Source organism: Manis pentadactyla, chromosome 10 (genome assembly GCF_030020395.1).
Source record: "Manis pentadactyla isolate mManPen7 chromosome 10, mManPen7.hap1, whole genome shotgun sequence".
NCBI classification, from domain to species: Eukaryota; Metazoa; Chordata; class Mammalia; order Pholidota; family Manidae; genus Manis; species Manis pentadactyla.
In genome coordinates, this window is record NC_080028.1 from 10,520,668 (window position 1) to 10,540,398 (window position 19,731).

The window sequence follows — 19,731 nt, forward strand, 5'->3', positions numbered from 1 at the left end:
GGGGACGGGGAGGCACAGAGAGGAGGGTCAAGGGTGAGTTTTTTAGGCCTGGACTAAATCACTTCCACCCACATCCCACTGGCCACTGGGTCATGGGGCCCCGCCAACTGCAAGGGAGACTGGTATATGGAATCTAGCAGCTGCCCAGGAGGGAGGGGCACAGTGGGGCCTGGGGACACATCCCTGCCTTCTCCCTGGTTCCACGATGTGCCCCCAGCTAGAAGGATGTGCCCCCCAGCTGTGAGGTTTTAGGTGGCGGATGCGAAGGCTGGGCAATGCTGAAGCTCTCCTGGCAGGACCTGCGGCCTGGGGTGCGGGCCGGTGAGTGTGGGGGTTGCCCCTTTCCTGGCCTTCTCCTTCAGCCCCCTGTCCACGCAGCTCCCCACGGCTGCATGTGCTGCACCCCAACCCCAGGCACAGGGCTGCTTAGGGCCCCCACCCCTCCCTCACCTGGGTAGCAGCCAGCGCCTGCACACCTGCATGCTGCTCAGGTAGGCAGGCCAGTGCCATCACCTCAGGCTTGTCTGCGCCTGGCCTTTGGGAGACATTGGGTGCTCAGCAAATGTTTGCCGGATGAATGAAAAAAAGGAAGGAGGGATGAGCAGGAAGAGTCCCGAGTGGTAATGCATGCGGGGCAGGGCAGCTGTTCCCGGCGGAAACCTGTTGGCAGTGGCTGCTTGTTACAGGCTGGGTCCGTGACTTCTGGCTTCACCTGGAGATGTAGTTTTGCCTTTATATGTGTTTGGAAAAGTTTTAACTGAATTCATTTAATTCGGGGCGGGAAATAAGTTGAGGTGGCACGAGTGGGTCTGTAGTGAAAACCCTCTTCCTATCTCTTCCTCCTCTGTCTTTCCTCCCCGGGAGAATCATGTTCCCCAGTTTCTTGAGAAGCTTCCAGAAATATTCTAGGCTTAATAAATCTTGGCTATCACTCCAGGCTCTGTGGTGGCTGTGTTTACTACCCCCTTCTGCAGCCAGAAAGCCCTGCGCCCCGGGAGCTGGGGGGTGGGGTTATCTTTATCGGGCGCCTGCTCTGCGTGGTGGTGTGAGGCGCTCCAGGCACTCCTGCTGTTCAGGCCGCGCAGCACCGGGGCAGGAACCGGTACCACCTCGTTCTGTGGTGTGGACGCGGACATGGCAGCCCAGGAAGGCAGCCGCGTGGCTTCCACGAGGCCTTGAGCTTGGGTCTCGCTCTGTTCCCAGTTCCCGTTCCCAGGGGGTCAGGCCCGAGGGGCTTCAGTTCTGCCTTCTCATTTCTACGCAGACAGGTGGCCCTGCCCTCCCACCCCGCCACCTGCTCGCCCTCTTCCCGTCTCTGAAAGACACAGAGGCTGAACCACCCCCCGCCCGGCCCCCCGCCCGGGGAAGCAGGGCCATTAGAATCAAGAGAAAGGGGGAAAGTGGAGCTGCTGCTGCTGGACGCTGGACGGACCCTCACGGCTCCCTGACTTGTGACACTGAATAGACGTGAACCTGTCTAAAGAGGGGGCCATAAATTTTCATTATTAAAAAAAAAGCCCCGTGCTGACCCACACTCCCTCCCCTAAAGGGAGAAAAAGGGATTAGGAACTGTGACTTGAGAGGATCAGGGGGGTTCTAGAATGTTCAAAAACTGGCCATTAAATTGTTCAAAAAGCCCCTGCAAATAGTCACCTCTGAATGCTAAAGTAAGCGAGGGGCTTCCTGGAAGGCTGGGTGAGAAAGATGCCTCCGAGGGATGGGTGGGGTCGGGCAAGATGCGCTCGGGGACATCCGAAGGGGCATGTTGGTGTGAGGCCTGGGCGTTAGTGGGTGCGTGTGACTGGATGAAGGTGTTAGAGGCCGGGTGGGGGGGGGCCTCCGTGAGGGCGGATGGGGGTGGGAACAGAAGGGGCCGCACCCCCTCGGGCCGCTGCGCAGCAAGGTGCCTCCTTGCGAGCGTGAACGGTGCGTCTGCCGCCACAGCCCCCGCGGTGCCCCGCCCCCAGCGGAGGAGGGAGATCTTTATCGGGCCCCTAGGTGCTCCGGGAGTTTCAGGCTTTCTCACCAGCCTCATCTTCCCACCTCCTCACCCCCAGCCTTGCCCCCTCCGTCCTCTGCACAGGAAGTGGGCTGGCCCTGGGGTTTTAGTCTTTGCCGGCCCAGCAGCCCGCTGCTACCTGGGCGGCAGACCCAGAGCAGGGCCCTGGGGAGATGGCTGCGGTCCCAGCAGCGGACAGAAGTGGAGAGAGCGCGCCGCAGCCCCATGTCTCAGCCAGGTGACACCCGCCGCCTGCCGGGTCCCTCTGAATCCAGGGGCCTCCCTCCCAGCGCCTGCCCCCAGCCAGAGGGGCTGAAATGAAGGTCCTGGGGATAAGTATCAGCTGTGGCACAGACTCAAGGCGGTTTCTGCCTGCGCCGCCCTCTCCCAGCGCTCACCCCCAGCCTCATCTCAGTTTCCTGGGGCTGGAGCAGGCCCTGCTCCCCCGGCTCCTGGTCCCCAGCTCGGCTCTCGCTCCTTCGCAGCCCACCCTGGGGGAGGCTGGAGGCTGCTCCGGGGTGAGGAGCCTCCCGGGCCCTGGTTGAGCCCCACTCCCCAGCCCAGAGGGTCCAGGAGGAGGATGACCATCTGAGCCTCAGGGTGCCAGAGAGGGCGCGGGATGTGGGTGGGAGAGATGCAGCCGCCTCCTGACATCTGTGGAATGGGCCCCACTGGGGAGGCCCCTGTGTAAAGCGCTCCTCGGGTGGCTTGCCGGGGGAGGGAGGAGAGACGGCCCCTCTGGACCCGGCTATGAAGTGGGGTGTGCTGGGAGGTCACTGGGAGCCCTGGTCTGGAGGCCAGAGCCCTGAGTTGAGTCCAGATTCGTCCCTTACTTGGCTGTGTGGCTGGGCAGGCCAGTGGTGTCTCCAAGGACCACCAGGGGGATGGACTCCATCTCTGGGGCTGCCTGCAGGTTGTGCTATCTTCCCTCTCAGCCTCAGTGGTGCCCGGAGCACGGAGCGGGTAGGGTGGCCGAGGGACAGAGCCATCCCCGAGGGCCCCCTTCCTTCCCCCACAGCCAGGATCCTGAGTCCCGTGAGGGCGGTGCTCCTGGAGATATACAGCAAGGGGCAGCCCTGTCTATGTGCGTGTTGGGTGTGTGGGTGGGGAGGGGGCTAGGGAGTCACCAGAGGAGAAGGTCATCAAGTTCAGAGGTCAGGGGAGGGTCTCTGGCTTCTGTCCTGCGTCACCTTCTCCCTCAGCCCCCATGCACCCCGCAATGTCAGCCCTGGTGGGGCCTCAGGCTGTGTCTGACTGGGTTCCAGTCCCGGCTCTACCCACCACGTAGCCTGGGCAAGAGCCTTACATGTGCGTCAGTCTCCTCGTCCGGGAAAAGGAGCCGTAAGAGCGCCTACTCACAGGGCTGCTGCGTGGCCTGGATGAGGTAACCCGTGCAAAGTGCTCATGACAGTGCCGGGCACCGAGGGCAAGCGGACAGCGTGTCCCCACCGCCTTCTCCTCTCTGTCATCCTCACCATCATCACTGCCATTATCAGCATCATCTTCTAACTTGAAATCAGATGACTTCTGAATCAAGTTCCCCTGGACAGCCCTGAGCTTTGGTCTTGGCATCTATCAAATGGGGATGCTGACACCCCCCTCCCAGGGCTGTGGTGGGGACCTAATGAGTCAGGGAGTGGGAGCAGCTTTGCTCATGAAGGGCAGGGTGTGTGGGTGTGATGAGAACCAGGACAGAGGGTGCTTGGGGCTCAGGTCCCACCTGCTCTCCCCGAGGCTGGGCCTCTTCCTTGCTCTGTGACCGTGCACAGGTTCCTTACCCTCTCTGAAACTCAGTTTCCTCCTCTGCAGAAGGGTGCAGCCTCAGTGACTGCTAGGAGCCCTGACCCCCTCTGGCCGTTTCCAGGCCTTCCTCCCCAGGCTTGGCCCACTTGGTGTACACTGCTGGACATTCTGGCTATGGGGGGCAGGGAGCTCATTCTAGACTGTGCTGCTTCTGCCTGGCTGGCGGCTGCTGGGCTGTGGTTTGGCCCTGACCTTCCTGTGATCTTGCACAGCTTTGCCCCCACCTTCCTCCTCTCAGCCTGAGGCTCTGTGCCAGCTTCTGTCCTGGGCATGGGGTTGCCCTGCTTGCTGGGGCCTGGCCATGGGCAGCACCCTCCAGGGAATCAGTGGTGCCTAAGCCCCTGGGTCAAAAGTCAGGGAACAAGCGGCACAGAGGACTTGCTGGGAGACCGTGTTGGACTTTGCACCCTTTGGGGTCCCAGCCTGTACCCTGTGCTGTTGGAGGTACAAAGAGAGAGACAACCAGCCCAACCCTTGGCTCACCCTCCTACAGAGACAGCAGACCAGGCAAACAGGAGCCCATGGGAACCTCTATGAGCTCCTCTCCACACCCAGGCCGGATCCTGCAGTCGGCCTGTGCCCCTGCTGGGCTCTGACTGCCCGGGGCAGGGAAGCTGTCAGCCATCCCTCTGGGACCAGTGCCTGGGCTGGGGTCAGCACAGGCAGAATAATATGAGCAAACAGGCCTTGGGAGCCTGGGGACGGATCCAGCTCGGCCTCTCCTGCACACGTGACCTTGGCAGGTTAAGGACCTGAAGCCTTGGTCTCATCATCTGTGTAAGGGGATAATGCAAGCGCCCACCCCCTGAGCTGCTGGGCAGAACAGACGAGCCAGTGTGTGTAGAGCGTGAGTGCTCGGTATCCACTGCAAGTATTGCTATGAGCTAATCAGAACATGTTTATTGATGGTGTGAACTGTCTGGGTGGGTGGGGTGTGAACTGTCTGGGTGGGTGGGGAGCTGTAGTCAGGGAAGTAACAGGAGCAGAGGGCCCCTGCCTGGGCTTCAGGCTGTCTGCCCTGGCACAGCTTTCACATCTGACCCGTATCTGCTGTGTCACCTTAGGTGACTTCACCTCTCTGTGCCTCAGTTCCTTCCTCTGAAAATGGGGATACTAAGAGTATCTCAAGCAGATGCTCTTATTGCTCCCTTTAAAGAGTTTAAAAGAGAGCCTGACATACTGGAACCTCTCAGTGAATGTTTCTTGGTGTGGTTAAGGGGGAAGCAGGGCAGGGAGGAGGTGGGCTCTGATCTCAGCTCTGTGTTGGCCTCTCTGTATGAACACAAGCAGCTCTTTCTCTTTCCTGGGTCTGTTTCCCCAGCTTTTGAGCAAGGGGTTGGGCTTGCTCAGAGGGCCTCTTCAGGTCTGACAACGTGTGGACCCCTGAATCTCTGAAGGAAGTGTGTGAGCATTTTTGAAGCAGAGAAGTGGGCAGGTGCATGGTGGGGAGCAGAGGGCACCCCCAGAGTGCGAGGGGCCCAGCCTGCCTCCCAGAGTGTGCGTGGGGAGGGCTGTGTGCTCACTTGCACCTCCTCCCCTTCTTCTTCCCTCCAGGGACCCCTTCCCCAGCTCCCAGCCCTGGATGTGATGGCAGACCCTGCTCTGTCCTGGCAGCTGTCCCTCCTTGCCCTCCTGCTGCCCCTGGCCGTACCTCGGGCATCCGCAGTGATGAATGGTGAGGACCAGGCAGCTGAACAGCTGTGCTTTCCCTTGGGAAGGAGGCCAGCACCCTTCTAGAACCCCTTAGGGCCCCCTGCTTCTTGGCAGAAGATCCGTCAGCAGGGGAAAGAGGCAGGGGAGGGGCTGGGGGGCAATGGGATCAGAGATCAGCCGTCCATCTCCCCCCTCGGTTCCCCCATCCTGCCTCCGCGGTACCCACATGCCTCTCCAAGCCACAGGAAGATACTGCCCTGCCTTGGCCTGCCTGTGGGACCTTGCAGGCTCAGGGGCTCAATTTTGTCCTTTCTGAAGTGGGTCCACTAACCCCTTCTCTGCCTGTCAGGCTTGCCTACCTCTTCCTCTGATAGGCGCCAGGTACAGGGAAGCAGGGGTGGTGGGCAAGCCCCAGAGGGCTGTGGGCATCTTGCCGCCAGCCACTCACAGCTCATCTCACCAGCAGACACGTCCAAGCTCTCATGCTTCTATAACTCAAGAGCCAACATCTCCTGTGTCTGGAGCCAGGATGGGGGCCAGCAGGCCACGTCCTGCCACATCCACGCACAGCCAGATAAACGGTGAGTGTGGGGTCGTCCGGCGCAGCTGCAGAATCTCAGCATGGCAGGATCTTACAATCACGGACTTTTAGACTCTTGGAATCCTAATCTCAGACTCCAAGATAGCTGCACTTTAAGAATCCTGGGCTGATAGGACCCACAGACTCTCAGTATCACAGAAATCTGGAAAATGTGGGAGTCAGATATTTACACTCCTGGAACCTATGTAGGAGTGTGGTGTGGGGGGCCAGGCTCGGTGGAAGGGGCTGGACATGACAAGGTAGTTTGGGGACACTAGGCTGAGAGCCTGCTGAGAAGGCTGGACTCGACTTCAGAGGCATGGGGGAAGGAAAGGGGTTCCCCAAGCCTTTTGAGCAGCCTGAGATTTGAGACTCCTAGGGCAGCGGTGGGGTCAGGGGCCTGGGGCGTGGCTGGGAAGACGGGCTGGGAGGGAGTCAGTGAAGACGATGCCGTGTTCTAAACATCCTGGTGGCAGTGGCAAAGGGGGCTTTAGGTTTTGGTTCTGGCTTCTGGTGGGTGGTTATCCTACAGGGCTCCAAAGGCCCAGTCAAGCCCCGTGGAAGCCTGGAGGGCTTTAAGTGTCTGAACTGCTTGTTTCTAGAAGATCACTGAGGCTGCCTGGGGCCAGGCTGGGATGGGGAGGGCAGGGAGAGGTAAGGGAGGTGCAGCAGGGAGGGAAGGGGCACCCACGCTCAGGTGGGCACCCAGACAGCCTGGCCGCATGGGGCACCACCTGAGGGCCAGCTCTGGGGGCCCCTCCTTTTCTTCTAAGAGATTCTTTTGCTTTGAAAGGCCTTGGAACAGGTCCTGTGAGTTGCTCCCGGTGAGGCCGGCATCCTGGACTTGTAACTTGATCCTTGGATCCCCAGATGTGAGTAGCTAAAGCTGAGGGCTGAGGCCCAGGGTGCAGGTGGGCGCAGAGGGCTGTCCTTCCAGCGAGGAGCGGGGCCCGGCCGGCCCAACGGCCAGGGACAGCGGCAGAGCGGGTTGCCTGGGGCTGGGGAGGCAGAAGGAAAGACAGCAGTGTCCAAAGGCTGGACCGGGCCCGACCTGGGGCCAGGGCTCTGTGTGTGAGGCTTGCCGGTCCTGGCTCTGGTCCCACTGTGTGCTCCATGCTCTGCGGGTCCCACAATGCTTCTGTACAACGCATCATGTGGGGAGAGCATCCAGTGTTAATAACACTCCCATCTGACTTCAAGGGCAGAGTGGTGTGCGGTTAAAAGTGGGGTTTCGGGAGCTGCAGGTCTGGGTTCCAGTCCTGGCTCTGCTGTGTACCAGCTGCGGAACACTGAGCAACTTCTGAGTCCCAGTTTCCCCTCAGTGAATGGGAATGATAATGGTACCTGCCTTGCAGGATTGTTCTGAGGTTAAAGCACTGGGAACACCACCCAGAACAGAGCATGCACCTGACAGTACTGTCAGTGGATCCTGTGACTCTGCGGGTGGGCGCCAGCAAGCCACCCTCCTTACCACTGAGGAAACTGAGGCTCAGAGAGGTGCTGTCCCTGCCCAAGGTCAGCCAGGGAGTGGCAGAACTGGGATTGAACCCAAGTCTGTCTGTCAGCACCCAGCCAGGCCCTCCATCTCTGCACTAGGCTGCTTTTGAAGGGTGCATAGCTGTGTCCTGGTGGGTGTGCATTAAATTATAGTCTGTCAAACCCTTCTTGGCAGCAATGGACACCAGAGATGCCCAGGTCCCATTCTCCAACCATCACCAGGTCGTACACATTGTCAAGGGGTAGGAGAATGTGGATATGGGTTCCCATGGTGCAATTGATCTGGGCACTGCCTCTGCAAGCAGACTACTCTGCCCGACCTGGGAGCCCTGCAGATGGTCTGGCTTCAGGTCTGGGCTGCACCATTTCCTAGCTGTATGACCTTAGGCAAGTCCTTAGGCCTCTCTGTGTGTCAGTCTCCTCAGCTGTAGGACAAGAATAGTAACAGTGGCCATCTTATGGGTGTGGAGAGAACTAATGAGGCAATACACGTGATGTGCTTAGAAGAGGGCCAGGTACTGAGGAAGTGCTCAACAGAATGTATGACAGGCATCTTTACAACAACAATAGTGTAATAATGATGGTGATACCATTGCCATCTGGGAAAACTGTCCCCCATCAGCCGGATGAAGCCTGGAGCGAGGTCCTTGGAATGGAGCGGGAGGAATTATTCCCAGCTTTGGGAACTCTGACCATTAGGTTCAAGGTTTGCTCATAGTGGACCCAGCAGCAGGTCAGGAGGACTGTGCCCGGGGGCCTGGGCCCCAAAACACCACTCCAGACCCCAGGCCCCAGATCCTAACGGGGCCTGCACCCAACCTGCCTCCTGAAGGGCTGCCCTCTGCACGGGGAGCAGGCCGCCATAAGCTGCTCCCTCGGCAGCCTTGGTCGGGTGTGAAGGGACGAAGCCACATTCTCTCGGCGGGACTGTGGCTGCAGAGACCTGGCTTTGAATCTGGACTCCCTTGCTGACCAGATGGGGGACTTTGGGCAAGTCCCTTAACCAGCTCCAGCCTCAGGTTTCTCACCTGTAGTAGGGGTCTGGACGGCTTGGAGAATCAGCCAAGAAGTGTCTAAGACACCTGAGCAGGGCCTGCCCACAGGAGAGGCTCGATACCTGGCCACTTCCTTCCAGAAAAGCTGGGGGGTGGGAGGAGATGGTGGGGGCAGAGGTTTTCACACTCAAAGTCATTGCATGGGTACAATTCCAGATCTCTCCCTTCTTGGAGGGCTCATCCTGCTTGTATACCTCTTGTGATGGGGAACTCCCTCTCACTTCACTGTAGATCAGGGTTGACAAACTACTAAGGCTCATAGGCCAAATTCTTCCTGTCATCGTTTTTGTAAATGAAGTTTTATCGACACACAGCCATGCACATTCTCTTACATGTTGTCTCTGGCTGTTTTCACACAACAGCAGAGTGGAGTAGTTGTGGCAGAGACCACATGACCTGCAAAGCCAAAAGTAACTGCCCTCTGAGCCTTTGTGGAAGTTTGCTGCCCCTGCCTTAGATGGGGGAGCATGTGGAGGGGTTCCACCTTCGTTGTAGCCTTGGTCTCCCCTCTTGGCCTCCCCTGTCCTCCTCCTGAGGGCCTCTGCCCTCCCCCAGCTGCTGGCATTACACCGCTGCCCTCCCTTTGCAGTCTCAGACACTGACCAGGGCTGACGTCGTTAACATGAGCGTGCTGTGCCTCGAAGGGAAGAGGTGGAGAATGGTGACAACCCAGGACTTCAAGCCCTTTGAGAACCGTGAGTGAGGAACCCCAGGTGGGGCTGGAACTACAGTGGGCACCTCCTTCCCTGTCTCCCCTCTGCGGTCCCTCCTATTCTAGTGCCTGTCCACACCTGCACGTGGCCTCTCATGGTCTACTACCCTAGGGATGAAGTCCCACTCCTTACCCTGGCATTCAAGGCTGCTCAGGACCCTGCCCTCTCTCTCTCTAACTCTCCTCTCCTTGTGGCCCCACATTCCTACAACAACCAAAGGCCAGCACCCAAATGCAACTTGTGCCCCTCCATGCCTCTGAGCCCTTGCACATGCTGGCCCTACTATCTGCAAGGCTCTTTCCATGGGGAGAATGTCCCCTTCACTCTTCAAGGCTCAATGAAGGGTCACCTCCTCCAGGAGGCCTTCCTAGACTCTCCCAGCCCTTTGTACCTCCTCTTTCAGGGTGTTTATGTCCTGGGTCATCATTGTCTCATGATGGTCTGTGAGCTCCCTGAGGGCAAAACCGCTGCCTCATTGACCCTATGTCTCCATTCCAAGTACCCAGCACTAGCCTGATCCCAGTAGTGGTCTGGGGAGGTTTGTTGAATGACTGAGTGCCCATCTCCATCCCTAGCCCTTTGCCCCTCCCCCCAAGCCTTGGAGACCATCTCTAGGGAAGAGCTGGGGCAGACGGTGAGATCCAGGTAGGGTTCTAAATGTAGCCCTGCCTTAACTGAGTGTGATCTGACTGGCAGATTTTAACATGTCTGAGCCCCCGTTTCCTCACCGGTAAAATGAGTATAATCAGTTACCTGCCATACATGGTTGTTATAAGGTGTCTGTGAGCCAGGATACAGAAAGTGCATAGTGCATGCTCAATAAACATTAACTTAGTATTTGTGTAGTACTGCAGACTCTCTGAATTATAAAAACGTTGATCAATTTAACTCCAGAATAATAAAATCTTATAATCATGAAGATTAATAGGATTAAATTAAATTAATGAGATGACCCATGTAAAACTCTTAGATCAATTCTGAGTGCAGAGAAAGGCTGCCTTGATTTATCCATTCAGCAGATGTTTAATCAAGCACCTATTTTATGTGCCAGATAGTGTTCTGGGCACCAAGGATACATCCGAGAACAAAGTCCCTGCCCTCGGGGAGCTCACAGTCTGGTGGGGGAGACAGAAGACGAATAAAGAACCAAAAACAGCTATTTCATGTCAGGTGGTGATAAGTGCTAGGAAGAAAAATAAAACTGGTGGGGGTGGGTAGAGAGAGCAGTGGGTGGTCAGGGAAGCCTTATCCAAACAGGCGCTACTTGAGCGGCAACCTGCGGATCCCTGGGGGAAGGGCATACCGGGAAGGAGAGTGGCAGGTGCAAAGGTGGAGGCGGGGGCACCTCTCCGCGTTATCATCTCAGCGTCACGACCCAGCATCCCCCACGCTTGCTCCCCTTTCCTCTCTTCTGCCTCCAGTTCGCCTGATGGCCCCCAACTCCCTTCAAGTCACCCACCTAGAGACCCACAGATGCAACATAACCTGGAAGGTCTCCCAGTTCTCCCACTACATAGAAAGATACCTGGAATTTGAGACCCAGACAAGGTTCCCAGGCCACAGCTGGGAGGTGAGTACACGGCCCAGTGCCAGCCTGCCCTGGTCCTCCCCCGGTCCTGGCCCCCTGTCCATCCTTCATCTCAGCAAAGCCACAGCAGCCCCCAGGCAGCCCCCGCCTCTCCTCTGAACTGCCTGCTCCAGCCTCCCTCCCCCAAGTGCCTCCTGACAACCGAGTCCCAGCTGGTGGCAGATTCTAGGCTGGCACCAGGGCAAGTTTTACATAGCCAAGAGGCAGGCAACTGCCCTCTCTGTGAGATTCCAGAGGCCCTGGGAAGCCACCTTCCCACTCCCCAAAACCAGCATGGTCCAGGTCCACTGAGGATCTGCCCTTATTCAGTCACTTACTCATTCCTTTAGGGGCTTGCCCACTCACTCAACATTTACTGAGTACCTACTATGTGCTGGATGCCAGGGAGAGTGGAGGATGAGACTGACAAGCTCCCTGCACTCAGGGAACTTACGTGGGGTGGGGGCAGGACGGTTGTGAAACACAGACCAAGGGGCATTGCTAAGCACCATCATGAAAATTAAATGGGACATTGCATTTGTGGGGGGTCCCGGAACAGCTGACTTCAGACACCTGTGACCAGGGAAGGTCACTCTGAGATCTAAGGGTCAAGAAGGAGCTCACACTGCAAACATTTGGGGAGAGTTTTCCAAACAGTAGAAACAGCCTCTGCAAAGGCAAGACAGTGCCTGTGTGTCCGGGCAACCAGACAGAAGCAAAGAGAGGGCTCCAGAGGTGGGAGAGGTTTCTGGAAAGATCTCTCTTTCTGGTCATGTGAATAGACTATAGCAGAGCGAGGATGGAAGCACGGAACCAAGGGTGGGAACTCAGACTTGGAGGCAGGAGGAGAGGAGAGAAGAAGGCTCCAGAGATGGATCCAGCTGATCGGTGGAGGGCCCTGGATGCAGTGGGTGGGTGGGGGAGTTAGGATGACCCTGGGGTCCGGGACCTCAGCAACTGGGTAGGATGGTGGGGGTCAGAGGAGCAGGGCGCAGCAAGCGGGGATAAAGGAAGGCACTGCTTTGCTCAGCCTCCGGGCCGGCCCTGCCCAGGTGGGGGAGGTAGGCAGGGGGTCTCCTCTGCCCTGACAGCCCTGTCTCTGCACCAGGAGAAATCCCTGAGGAGGCTCAGGCAGAACCAGCACTGGATCGCCCTGGAGACACTCACTCCGGACACAATGTATGAATTTCAAGTGCGGGTCAGGTCCCAGCAAGGAAACCGTAAGACCTGGAGCCCCTGGAGCGAACCTCTGGCCTTCAGGACAAGGCCTGCAGGTACCAGTGGGCAGCAGGGATGGGGACAGAGCTGGGACGGGGAGGGGGTGGCTGGGCTGTGGCTCTGGGCAGCTGGTGGGGAAGGCCTAAGGTGGGGTACAGAGCTCCGCTCCACTGATACTCATCTGCCATCATTGGCTCACTTGATGTGACTCTGCAGGGTGGGCAGCGTGGACATGATTGTGCCCATTTTACAGATGGGAACAGGGGCTCCGTGAGGGGATGGGATGTGCCCATGGCTTTGTGAGTTAGTCGGGAGGCCAGAAAGGCTCTTACAGTTTCTCCGCTCTGCAATTTCAACCTCCTGGTTTCTGCAGGGTCAGGGTGGGCTGCTTTTACCTCTCTGCCTCCGTTTCTTCATCTCTACCATGGGTGCCATGATACTGAGGCAGCGTTGCTGTGCTGAAGCCATGCCGCGCCCCATGTTGGTGTGGCACACAGCAGGTCTGCTGGGCCAGCTGGGACCCTGTCAAGGCCTTGGGTCAGAGGTCAGCCTGTCCCTTTACACCTGGTTGGGGGCAGGGGGATGCTAGAGTGATCTGGGTGGGTGCAGGCGCTTCTCTAACCCCTCTCCTGCTTCTCCTCCTGCCCAACAGGCCCTGGGAAGAAGACTCTGACCCTCCCGTGGCTGGAACACATCTTCATAGGCCTCAGCGGCGCCTTAGGATTCGTCATCCTAGTCTGCTTGCTGGCTAACTGCCGGTACACGGGGCCATGGTAAGAGCACTCCCCTCCCACCCGTCAGGCCCCGCCTGACCCACATACCTCCCCTCGCCAGGTCAGGCTCTGGGCTGAGACCCCCACTCAGACACCCCGGTGTTCTCTCTGCCCTCCAAGAGTCCTTCCTGCCTACCACCTGGCCTTTCCCTGTGATCCACCCCCAAAGATGGACCATCATGCAGCCAGCTGAGGGGAGTAGGGAGGGTAAGCCCCGGGGCTCTGCCCAGAGCATTGCTCTCAGGAGTTGGGTGGGTGTGTGCACATGCAGCCGTCTGCATGTGTGGGTCCTTGTGGGTCTATCTAGGGCTGGGCATTCACTTGTTTATTCCTTTATTTTCTGAGCCTGGCTCAGTGCCAGGCTTGGTGCTGCGTGCTGGGAACACAAGGGCAAATGAGTGGCTTCATGGAGCTCACAGTCCTGTGTGGGAAGGCAGACGCTATTAATTATACACATATACAGTGACGTGGTGTGATTAGGGTGGTGAAGGAAGGTACCAGATAGATCAGGAGCAGAAACAGGGAGAGGAACCTCAGCTGAGACGTGGCCAGGGGAGGCATACCTGAGGAAATGATTCCCTTGAAATCTGAAGGAGTTGCTAACCAGGCAGGGTAGAGGGGATGAAGATGCATCCCAGGCAGAGGAAACAGCAGGTGCAAAGGCCCTGGGTAGGAGGTAGGGAGCAGCAATCCAGGATCTGAGACTGCAGGGATGCCAGTGTGGCCAGAAACCAGAAGGGAGTAAGGCTGCCAGGCTTTTTAGGGCTTTGAGGCTGTGGCACACATCTTGGGGCAGATGCAACAGAGAGCAGGGCACTCAGCTTGGCAAGCAGAGCATGGGCTGGAACTCAGCCATCACTCACCACCTCTTCAAAACAACGTGCCCTGGGGTGGTACACAACCTGAACCACCATCCATGGCAGCCCTGACTAGGAGGCCCGCATTCTGGCCTCCCTCCTCCCCACCTCCTCCTGGTTCACTCTGCTCCAGCCATCTCCATCCTGGACCACTCTGGCTTTGTGTGGTCCCCCACCGCACTTTCTTCTCTTGCGTAAAACTCTCCTCTTCGTCTCCACAGAAGGAATGGTAAAATTGCACACCTGGTTTGTGTCTATCTCCCGTGAGAATGTCAGCTCCTTGTGAGCAGGACCTTCTCTGCCCGCTGTTCTTGTATCCCCGTTGGCCAGCACAGTACCCTCCCTTGCTGGGCATTCAATCACTACTCACTGTAAACAAATGAAGGTGGCGTGGCTGCGTGGCCTGCCCTGGAGCTGTGCACTGATGGCAGAACACCGTGTCCCCCTTCCCTTCTCACCCTCCTTCCCTCCTTCTCCCCTGTTCAGGCTGAAGAAGGTTCTGAAGTGTCACATCCCAGACCCCTCCGAGTTCTTTTCCCAGCTGAGCTCAGAGCATGGAGGAGATTTCCAGGTAGGAGTCTGGGGGTGGAATACAGAAGTAGGCAGCTTCTGTACCCAGTGGTCGCCTGGGGCTGGCTGGAGGGCGGGCAGCGGTGTGAGTGGCTGGGGAGGCAGAGCCGGAGGGAGAGGCGACAAATGCTGACGTGAGCAGCCCCCCCCGATTGCTGGGGGCCTCTTTCCCTGGCTCTAGCACCAGTGTTTTCAGACTGAATGGTACCTCCTGTCTGAGCAAGACTACCTGGGTTCTAATCCTGGCTCTGCCCCATCCTTGCTCTGAGACCTTGGGCAAGTCAGAGAACCTCTCTGTGCTCAGCTTCCCCCAGTAAAATGGGGAGGAGATGTGTTGCTACATGGATGGCTCTGAGAACGTTGCCTGGCACACAGTAAGTGCCCAAGGGACACTAGCTAGAATTCCTGTCACCAACTGTTGGCTGAGCAGGACTTGCCAGGGACGAGTTTGCCCCACCCACGACATGTGCAGATCCGCTCCGGGGGCACAGTGCTTCCTTCAGCCCCTACAGAAGACCCCTGGGCAGGCTCCATATCCTGTCACAGGGGCTAAGGTCCTCTAGCCATTTGCAGTCAGGAAACACAGATTCCCCTGAAAAGCGCAGGCCCACAGCGCAGTAACACGGAGCCCCTTTACGGCTTACTGTCTCCCCCCAGCCCTCCCCCTATTCAGCACAGGAGCTTCAAGCAGTAGGGGGAGGGGGTGGGCTGCTTCTCCCACCCTACTGTCTAGGCTCCCTGGGTCTGGGGGTCGGGGGGAGCTCAGGTTGGGGCTGCGGGGAGGTCAGGGGGAGTGCTGAGGGGCCAGAAAGCCATACTGGCCCAGAGCGACCACAAGCTGGCTTTGGAGTTCTCTATGAGGGCTGATCCAGGCCCCTTCTGGAATTTTTTGGAAAACTTGGAAGACTTGGGATACCTTACCTACCATACTCTTGATGCAGGGTAAGGTTTCTCCTTAAAATTCCTTCTTCAGCACTAAAGGTCATGAGCTCCCCATCAATAGAGGCATTCAAGCAAGCTTTGGCTGACAATGTGTCAGAAATATGGCAGGAGTGATTCCTACATTGGAACTGGTTGGAGGCTGGACTAGATACACCTTCAGCCCTCTTCCAGAGGGAAGTCCTTTTGACTCTATGGGCCTGGGACATTTGGAGGTGGCACTGGGCTCCTTCCTGGGGAGCTGCAAACACTCTATCTTCCCATGACACCATTCCCAGACCTAGGCGCCTAGTGTGTGGAGGAGGCATCCTGGGGCCCTGGGGATGCATGATGTGGCTGGAGGTTGGGACCGGCCAAGAGAAACCCCACTCTCTGTGCATCTGACTGAGAGGTCTGCTCCTCTCTCTCCACCCCAGGACCCTCTGCTCCACCACTGCCCTGCCCAGGACCTGGGAGTGTGCATGCCAGTGTGCAAGTGTATGTGTGAAGTGAGGCAAGTTTCTCTGTGTGCCCCACCCATCCACTTCCAGGCATTGTGGACAGAGGCCCAGGCCCAGGAAGTGGCTGACCACACACACCTCTGAGGGGCCGTGTGAGGCCCGGCACACAGTACTGGCCTCCCCTCCTGGCCGCACGCTCCGCACGGCTGGCCCTACCCCTGCTGCCTCTTCCAATGTGGGAGCCCCGGCCCTCCCTTGCAGCATCCTGCTCTTCCTGGCCACTACCCTTCTTTGCTATGCTTAGGTCGCCCTTGCTGCCTCTTTCCCTTGGCCTTTTCTCCTGTAACACAAACTCCTGGTTTGGGGGAAGGTGTGGATTTTGTTGAGTGGTGTGTACACGTGTGTATAACAGGCATCTCAGTCCCTGGAACTCACCCTGGTCAGGGAGAACCAGATGTTTCTCCTAGTCCATTAACCCTTCTGAAATATATTCACTGGGCCCCCAGGCCCTGTGCAGGGCACAGGTGTGCAGAGGGAACCCATCAGGCCTGGTCCCTGTGCACAGGGGACCACAGCCCAGTTGCCGAGGGCCTCCAGGACTGAGGGCTGGTGGCCTTCTCAAGTGCACCCACCTAAGATCCCCACCACTCTACCCTGAGGGGTCTGCAGTTCCCCACACCTCTGCAGGTAGTCTGCATCTCACCTGTGCCAAGTGTTATCACCATTGCTTTTCTACTTGGCATCTCCCTGCCAGCCCACAGGGAGGAAGTCAGGAGAGAGGCAGCAAACTGTTATGAAGCTGAGGCTCAGAGAGGTGCAGTGACCTGCCCAGGCTTACACAGCGAGTGAAAGTAAGGGCCAGGACTGGAACCTGGGTGTCCCTACTCCTCACCAGGGCTCTCTGGACTCCAGAGCAACAGAGAAGTGCTCTGATAGGCTCTTTCCTCTCTCTGGGGAGGAAAGATATGGAGGTGAGGACTGCAGGGCACTGGGAGGGACAGGAGAATTGGGGGGCATTAGCTCCCCACCTGATATTTTCCCACAGCAGTGTGAGTAGATGTCTGGATCCCAGCTGTGCCACCAGCTGGCGGTGTGATCAGGGCCAGGCACACCCCCTCTCCGGGCATCAGTGAGGTGCCCAAGATGTGTGCTCAGGGCCCCTCTGGCATTGATTGGTTGATTCACAGTCTCTAACCAGTCCCCACCAGACACTCAGGATTCAACCCTTTGCTGTGTCCTCGGTACCGAGGGCGGCACCAGGCTCACAGTAGGTGCTGAAGAAACAGACACTCATGGACTGGGCACCTACAGCGGGCAGGAGGGCCTGTGGGCAAGCACACTTCCGGGCTGAGCAGGGGGGTCCCCAAGCCAGTGTGGGGAGGGAGGGACTGTCAGGGAGGGCTTCTCAGGGGGGGCAGCCCTGAGGGGATCACTGAAGGAGGAGGGGTTAGGAGTCGGTGCTGAAGGTGTGGAGGAGCTGTTCACACTCACCCTCCGCGGCTCTTTCTCCTGGCAGAAGTGGCTCTCCTCGCCCTTCCCCTCGTCCTCCTTCAGCCCCAGCGGCGTGGCGCCGGAGATCTCCCCGCTGGAGGTGATGGACAGGGACACCAAGGCCGCACAGCTGCTCCTGCTGCAGCAGGACAAGGGGGCGCCCTTGCCCCCATCCGAGACCAGCGGCCACTCGCTGGCCAGCTGCTTCACCAACCAGGGCTACTTCTTCTTCCACCTCCCTGACGCTCTGGAGATTGAGGCCTGCCAGGTGTATTTCACCTATGACCCCTGCACCGAGGAGCCCGGTGAGGGTGGGCCCGGAGCGCCGGAGGGGTCTCTTCCCCCGCCTCTGCTGCCTCCACCAGGGCAGGACGATGCCTACTGCACCTTCCCCCCCGGGGACCACCTGCTGTTCTTCTCCCCAAGTCTCCTCAGGGGCCCAGGCCCCTCAGACACTGCCCTAGGGGTCCCTGGGGCTGGTGAAGAAAGTCTGGCCCCCTCCCTGCCAGAGGAAGCGCCCCGAGATGAGGCTACCCAGCCCCTGGGGCCTCCGTCCCCAGGAGCTCCGGACCTGGTGGACTCCCAGCCACCGCTGGAGCGTGCCCTGGGAGGGGCGGGAGGGCAGGGGGCAGGCTTCCCCTGGGCTAGTCATCTCGGACAAGGCCAGCCCAGGGCCCCCACCTCCTGCCTGACCCTCAACACCGACGCCTACCTGTCCCTCCAGGAGCTCCAGGATCGGGACCCAGCTCACTCGGTGTAGACGGAGGCCAGGGGTGGGAGGTAGGTGGCTGCCCACTGTTGCACCAGGCGCAGTTGAGGAGTCTGTCCCCGAGGCTTATCCACTCCTGTGACGTCCTGTATCCAACTGCCCCCTGGACGTCTGGGCTCAGAGGGCCCCAACCCAGCCCTGCACACTTGGCTGTTCACTTCCAAACTTCAGCTGCTGCTCCCTGGTCCTGCAGCGCAAGCCAGGAACTGCGGGGTGGGGGTGGGGGTGTCACTTTGACTCCCCCACCCGCTCATCACTCACGGAGGTCCAAGGGGTTTGCCTCTGAAGCATCCCTCCTCTCCAGGCCTGCAGCTACTCTTCAGGGAGAGTGCTCATGGTTCTCCGGGGGTCTTCAGCTCCGGCCTCCTCACTCCTTCCTGCCTCAGTCTCACCCCTCCCACCCCTGTGGGGGCAGCAGCGTGCTATTTCCAAAACAAAAATGTGGCTATGCTGCCCCTTGGGTAAACCTCCCCATGGTTCCCCACGGCCCTCAGCACCACTTCCTGGCCTGGCCTTTGCCCCTCCAGCACCATGTTGGGACAGTCCCTTCTGAAACCCTCCCAATGGTCCTACTGAGCCACGTGGAGCTCCCTTGTGTCCCCATAGCTTTACACATGCTCCCTGTGCCTGGGGTGCCCCCTCCTTCCTCAACTAGGTGGAAAACTCTCCTTATCCTTCAAGTGTCACTTTCACTTCCCTTGGAGGGAGACACTGCCTCTATTAATGTGCACAAACTTCAATATTCATTGCTGGAGGGACAGGCTCTCTGGGTCACAAGGTGGCTGGAGAAGTAGCCCTGTCACTTCAGCCTTGGGATCAATGTGACCTCTGGGTGCTTGGCTACCACATCCTTAATGCTGTGGCCCAGGAATCGGCACAAACCCCCCAGCAACGTGGACCCTGCCTGGATCTTTCCACAATGGCTTCACAGGCTTATACGGCAGCCCATCCCTGAGCCCCACCCACTCCACCCTGCACCAGACAGGCCTTTTCCGCAGCTCGGGGGCTGGCACACCACCTCCAGAAGGACATCGCCAGTCACTGCACTTGACAGATTGTACTTAGCACCCCACTGCATTCCCTGGATGGATTAGTAAATATCTGGCACCACCTTGTCTGGGCACCCTGCGCCCAGCAGCCTTCACACAGGGGGTACCATCCATCTCACAGGGGCACCCTTGGGGTCTTCATCCTTCTAAGGTCAAGACTTGGAGAGGAAGAGCCCCGGGCGCACTAGGTTCCAGCATATTCGCTCCGGTGAGAGGCTCGTGCCCTCACTCGGCAGTCCTCCCCCTCCCACAGGGCTGGCCTCTTCCTTCTCGGTGCCCCCACTACCCCTCCACTTCATTTCCTCTGTCCCTGACACTGATCACACCTGGGGCGTCTGTCACAACCTTCCTCCTTGCCCAGGAATCTCAACGGGGGCCAGGACCTCCTCCCAGCTAACTGAGCTGGGAGAATGCTGGTGTTCACTCACAGACTCTGCTCGCAGTTGACTGGGCACCTGACACAAGCCAACCCATAGGCTGCCCAGTATCCAATGAGGTGACGAGAACAGAAGCTCTGTCCAATCATGGAGGCTGGGCCTGAGCTGACCAATCAGATTACTCTCAGTCTAGGACATAAGAACGTGTTGGCCTCTGTGAGCAGGTGGAGAAAGCGCCCCTGAAAGGATAGAGAGGAACTGAGCCGGGTTAGCAGAGGGTCCTGGGCTGTTGGTGCAGAGACTCCTGCTGCCCAGGGGGCTACTACTGTTCCTTCAGGATTCCTGTTTCCCTTATGTCCAAAATAAAATCCCCTTTCCTGA

The 19,731-nt window shown here is 58.4% G+C and overlaps 1 protein-coding gene across 2 annotated transcripts; it reads left to right on the top strand.

Annotated features, from left to right (window-relative positions):
- Window positions 1-2,046: 2,046 nt before the first annotated feature.
- IL2RB (interleukin 2 receptor subunit beta) lies at window positions 2,047-19,731 on the top strand. 2 transcript variants are annotated; one of them, XM_036891385.2, is made up of 10 exons: window positions 2,047-2,237; window positions 5,357-5,477; window positions 5,919-6,036; window positions 6,829-6,907; window positions 9,177-9,282; window positions 10,722-10,870; window positions 11,976-12,141; window positions 12,738-12,858; window positions 14,202-14,286; window positions 17,181-19,731. In XM_036891385.2, the coding sequence occupies exons 2-10, from the start codon at window positions 5,390-5,392 to the stop codon at window positions 17,913-17,915; spliced, it is 1,647 nt and encodes a 548-aa protein (XP_036747280.2). In that variant the 5' UTR covers window positions 2,047-2,237; window positions 5,357-5,389; the 3' UTR covers window positions 17,916-19,731. The 2 variants fall into 2 exon arrangements, with proteins under 2 accessions (XP_036747280.2, XP_036747281.2); XM_036891386.2 differs by having other exon boundaries at window positions 2,049-2,237; window positions 5,922-6,036.

Coding starts and splice junctions, on each gene's coding strand:
- IL2RB (XM_036891385.2), top strand. CDS start 5,390: ATGGCAGACCCTGCTCTGTCCTGGCAGCTGTCCCTCCTTGCCCTCCTG. Junction 5,478..5,918: donor GGCATCCGCAGTGATGAATG/GTGAGGACCAGG, acceptor TCATCTCACCAG/CAGACACGTCCAAGCTCTCA. Junction 10,871..11,975: donor TCCCAGGCCACAGCTGGGAG/GTGAGTACACGG, acceptor TCTCTGCACCAG/GAGAAATCCCTGAGGAGGCT.